Source organism: Zea mays, chromosome 10, assembly GCF_902167145.1.
Source record: "Zea mays cultivar B73 chromosome 10, Zm-B73-REFERENCE-NAM-5.0, whole genome shotgun sequence".
NCBI lineage: Eukaryota > Viridiplantae > Streptophyta > Magnoliopsida > Poales > Poaceae > Zea > Zea mays.
Genome location: NC_050105.1, coordinates 6,338,316 through 6,343,759, shown reverse-complemented (window position 1 = coordinate 6,343,759; position 5,444 = coordinate 6,338,316). Strand labels below are relative to the sequence as shown.

The 5,444-nt window shown below is 43.1% G+C and overlaps 1 protein-coding gene across 1 annotated transcript; it reads left to right on the top strand.

Moving 5' to 3' along the window:
* The first annotated feature begins 228 nt into the window (after positions 1 to 228).
* LOC100192057 (uncharacterized) lies at positions 229 to 4,739 on the top strand. The gene is made up of 14 exons (NM_001137480.1): positions 229 to 514; positions 1,639 to 1,828; positions 1,915 to 1,971; positions 2,076 to 2,161; positions 2,240 to 2,328; positions 2,402 to 2,456; positions 2,603 to 2,655; positions 2,732 to 2,782; positions 2,874 to 2,922; positions 3,022 to 3,087; positions 3,176 to 3,252; positions 3,364 to 3,583; positions 4,009 to 4,078; positions 4,188 to 4,739. The coding sequence occupies exons 1-14, from the start codon at positions 356 to 358 to the stop codon at positions 4,304 to 4,306; spliced, it is 1,341 nt and encodes a 446-aa protein (NP_001130952.1). The 5' UTR covers positions 229 to 355; the 3' UTR covers positions 4,307 to 4,739.
* The last annotated feature ends 705 nt before the right edge of the window (positions 4,740 to 5,444 follow it).

The following is a 5,444-nucleotide window of genomic DNA, read 5'->3' as shown; positions in this document are numbered from 1 at the left end:
TGCACGGATGAAGCTATAAACGATTTTTTCTTACGAATAAAACGATAAAACAAATGGAAACATAACTGCTTAAACTTTTCTGTTTGACATTTTTGCCCCTATTCCTCCAGGAGAGCACTAGAGCTACAGCGGCCCGTCCACACCATAAACTCGCAATCCCCACGAAAACTCCAATTTCCCTCGCTTCTCGCACCCCTTCGTTTCCCTCGTTTTCTTCCCTCCCTTCCTCCCCCTACCCCGCGCAAACCCTCGCCCGCCGCCTCCTCCTCCTCAGATCCCAGCTCCAGGACCCTGCCGCCCGCCCGCGCCCGCGACCGGGCCTCCGATCCGCGCACCCGCGCGTGCCCCGATCCCCATGGCGGCGGCGGCCGGTGACGGGGCCGGCGAGGCCAGGGCACGGGCGCTGCTGCAGCAGCACCGGCCGTTTGCGACGCCGCCAGGGGAGTACCACCACTTCGGCGCGCCTTCCGCCGCCGCCGACGAGATGGTGGAGGCGGTTGTCCTCAGGACGCCAGTGAGTTCCCGGGAACTGGTGGTGTGCTGGAGTTGTGCTGAAATTTTCCGGTGTTTGCGTCGTCTTGCGCTCTAGCGCGCCTGTTTATATTGGCCTGGCCCCTCGGCGAGGGGAGCTGGGGGAGTCCGCGCGCATCCGGCGGACTGAATCGGCTGTAGTAATGCCTTGGACTTGGTGGCAAGTGAGCTGAAGTGGATGGGGACGAGTGCATTTTGGTGTTAGTCGAGACATGTTGCTTAATTGCAGCACATAAGATCCGATCTGCTGCGAATTCTGCACGGATTCGTGGCATCTGCAATTTGTCGTTACTTTAGGTGGTGGTTACAAGGATAATTTGCTGCGGTTTAGGTGAATGTTGCTAGGATGTAGTAAGAGAATGTACTGATCTGCTGGAATTTGTTGATTTGACGGTTCAAGGAATGGATTATGATCTTTTTACTTGGTGCGTATCAACATCTAGAATAAATAACCAGTGAAGGAATCTGCACATGAACATATTCTTGTGTTGAATAATCGGTTATGGTGTCGGTGCGTAGCAAATTTGACCTGATTTTGATAAACATGTGTTAAGTCTTTGCATCTTGCATGCTGCATTTTCTTAAAAGCTCCAGGCACTAGCAATATGTTGGCAGTAGCTTGAAGACCCTAACTAATGCTCCAGTGCTCTGCAATGCTGAAAATTGAGTGTGGACTATGTTTCCTTATACAGGTGTAAAACATCGTGCAGGCACAGCATCTGAACCTACTGAAAAATCTTGAAACCTTTTTTTTTCATTCCTGTGCCTGAGCACGTGTTTCGTTAAGAGGGAAATAAGTGTGACCCACGCCGTCGCCAAGGCTAACCTTAGTGACTGTTGTACAAAGTTTTACCTTGCTACTTTAGAACACTATTGTCTAATCAGTCTGGTATATCTACTGCCAGTTGTGCCATACCAACATTTTTCTCAGGAGGTTTTACACTTGTTTGCATGTGGAGACTATCAGGATGACATTGCATTTTTTAGTAGTGTTAACTCTTTGCTCACAAATATTATATCTCAAATCCTTTTCAAAGCATTACGCTTTACCATTTGCATGTGACTCCTTATTTAGCTCCGATTCTAACAAGAACCTTCCTATTGCAGTTGAAACGGAAACATAACGACAGAACAGAAAATGAAGCTGCCGAATCAAATGACTGGATGAGCCCTGGATATGCTAATGCTGGCAGCAGCCCAGTTCCTACACCCCCTTCAGGGAAAGGTTTAAAAGCATCCACCAAGCCTAAGGCTACGAAGGGCCAGAAATCTGGTCCTCAGACCCCTTTGGGTTTTGGTGAGTGATGCCACACTTGTAATGTAAACCATAAATCATCCTATTTGGGACCAATACTCAATTCAATTGCAAATACTCTTCCTCAGGTTCTCCGGGCAATCCTTCTACTCCTGTTGGTGGCTGCCGCTATGATAGCTCCCTCGGTGAGAAGAATCAGCTATTGGTTTTCCTGTTCTTTTGTTCACATCTCCATGGCATCTTGATGAGTTTTCCTTTTTTTTAATTGCGGGGTATTGTTGCCTTTTAGGGCTCTTGACAAAGAAGTTCCTGAACTTGCTAAAAGGTGCACCTGGTGGCATTGTTGATCTGAATAATGCTGCAGAAACTCTAGAGGTTGGTGCTTTCCTTTTGGTACCTTGATCCAATCATGGTTTCTTTTGTTAAACATATGCATTTATAACTTTTTTTCAGGTACAGAAAAGGCGTATATATGACATCACTAATGTTCTTGAAGGGATAGGACTGATAGAAAAAAAGCTTAAGAACAACATCCGTTGGAAGTAATTATTCTCAATGTCTGTATCTGTAATTGGTGTTTTATGGGCATTACTTAATTCATGTGGCCTTTTGTAGAGGAGTTGATGACTCTCGACCCGGAGAAGTTAGTGATGATATGTCAATTTTACAGGTACCACTGTTCACTTCTCTCTGACTAATTTAGTTCTTTGAATTCTCATGACACAATTTATCGAATTGGGAATGCAGATGCTTCATGCTTAAGTAATGGTTTTTCTCTTGGAATAAATATTTGTTCTTTATATTTGTTATCAACAGGCAGATATTGATGCTCTTACACTGCAAGAGCGCAATTTGGATGAACGAATAAGGTTAGACACCAGTTGTTAAAAGGCTCATGCTATTGCTATGCTTTCACTAAGCATGCTTCTCCAATATTATTTGCAGTGAAATGCGGGACAGATTAAGAGGGCTTACTGAAGATGAAAATAATCAAAAGTAACTACCTTTTTTCTTCTTCAGAGCAACTTACTCAGATGTCAAGGCAGTGCAGGTTTAAGATTTTATTAATGAATCGCTCTACCTACAGGTGGCTTTATGTCACGGAAGAAGATATCAAATCTTTGCCATGCTTCCAGGTACTTCTCTTTTCTAACTCTAGTAACTGTGAAAATCATTACTACTTTGTGTATATATGAATCAATTAATATAAACTAATAATACCTTACAACTATCAGAATCAGACTCTAATTGCTATAAAAGCACCGCATGGCACAACTTTGGAAGTCCCAGATCCTGATGAGGTGGGTCTGCAAAACCATCCTTGTTTTTCATACTGGGTGTCCTAGAGGGATGTTACATATCGTTAATGGAAGCAATTTTCTTTTGCAGGTTAATGATTATCCTCAAAGGAGATATAGGATTGTCCTAAGAAGTACCATGGGTCCGATAGATGTGTACCTAGTTAGGTATATCTTCCTTGTTTCCATATACACCTGACATTATTGTACTAAAAACATAAATTCAGAATGTACATCTCCAACCTGCCTGCCTAACATTGTGTTATTGGTTGATCATAGTCAATTTGAGGAGATGAGTGGCATGGAGACTCCTCCAAGGCCTACACAGACAATAAGCATGGATTCTCTAGAGAATCCTAGGACGCCTTTGGCTGCGGATTGCAACAAAGTCACAGGGATGGAATCAAATATTCACGGAGGACTGATCCTACCTTCTGATGCACCTAGTAGTTCACAGGACATTTCAGGGATGATGAAGATTGTCCCTTCGGAGCTTGATGTAAGTTCACTTGCATGCATAATTATCCAAAAAGATGTATTAAATGGAATCATTTGTCTAAGATCATTTTATTACTATTTTATAGCATGGCTCATTGCATCTCTCCTCAATTTCTCTTTTGGCTTCACCCTTAGTTGGTCTATGCTTCGTCCAATCTGGCACATATCAATTTCTCAGTTTGTCCGCTACACATATCAACTTCCATATGATTCCCTGTGATGATTCAACAATTGATCTGTAAAGAGTTACAAATTGAGTTTTTTTATCAAGCATCACCATATTCATGGATTACACATCTATTTTGGAAACTATTCTATGCAAATTATCCTTGTGCCGCTTCTGAGCTCAATGATGTTCCTTTTTGCAGTCATTTTTTTTGTAGTGCAAGCACTTTATAAGGCATTAACCCCTTTCTATATTGTCAGGCTGATACAGACTACTGGCTCTTATCGGACAACACAGGAGTTAGCATGACGAACATGTGGGAGACAGGACGTATCCTTCTAATAGTCTGTCACCCACTATTATCTTTCATACTCGCACCAAGTTTCTGATCTAGTTTAGCACATGTGAAACCTGTAAACCCTTTAACCAAACAATGCAGCAGATGAGTGGGATGGGATTGAGAAATTCAACGCGGAGGATTTCTTGGAAGTGGGCACTCCCCAGCAGCAGGATAAACCAGCCGATGTCGTGGATGACGACCCCTCCTGTATAATCTGAAGCCCGCCGAATCACGGTGGCGAAACCTTTCATAGTTCAGCGCCCGCTCCGATCAACCTGGAGCAGTAGATGGCTGTGACTGATGTACAGATGCCAGATCAGTATTAATAACTTACTAACTGTCTAGACCATGGCATCATCCAGAAATGTCGATCATAACCGAGAGTTGATGGTGCAGGCAGTCCTTGTCAGGTTCAGGCTCAAACATTGCAGATGCAGGCTGAGGCTGCATTAGCTGTGCCTGGTAGTTGGTGCATGCTGTGTATCTTAAGGGTCACAGCACTAGTAGTGTACAACTAGGAATATGTGTGTCGAATCCATTTGTAAAATAGCAGCCGTTATTGTTTGTGTGGTACTGATCCAGCTTTTTTTTAGAAGAAAACATGTGTTGCCATCCCGAGATGGCTGGACAGGTGTTGCTACTATTCGCGCCGTTGCCGGGCAATATCGTGTGCTATCTGCATCGTTATTTCTGCCACTACGTGACGTTGTCTGTAATAGAGGATTTGTACTACATTGTTTATATAGTGAAGTATTGTTTATATAATGAAGTTCAAAATAGAGGATGGATAAGGGATGAAATAGGATAGCGGTTGGAGACAGTCTGATGACGAGCAGTATCGTGTGTTGATTCAATATTTGCGATATTTATTGATGGGCAGTCTGGAATACTGAATAGTCTGTTTTCGTTTCAGGCATCAGGTTGACTGACTTTTTTCTTTCCCAGATCTCAGTTTATGTGGCCTATTATTTTATGTCCTCGTGTTGTTATTATAACACGGAGACACGATTAATGTCGAATATTACTTGCATGTGTAAATATGAGTTAGAAGGAAAATAGATTGAGATGCATTTGCAGTTATATTTCAGAGTTTAATAATTAACTAGATATGTGCCCGTGCGTTGCCACGAGAGTTAAAATTTCTAAGACATTAATAACCGCACGCAGATAGTTAAATTTCTAACCTGTTATATTGCACAAGTTGAAGCACATATTTATGCACAAATCATATATCGTTTTATCTCCCGTCGTACCTTCAACACCATCTAGTTGAATAATTTGGTTGTGGTTGTGGTTGTGTTCTACGACCGCGCCGGGACGGGGAACGCGCATAGGCAGAGGAGCAGCAGCAGCGCG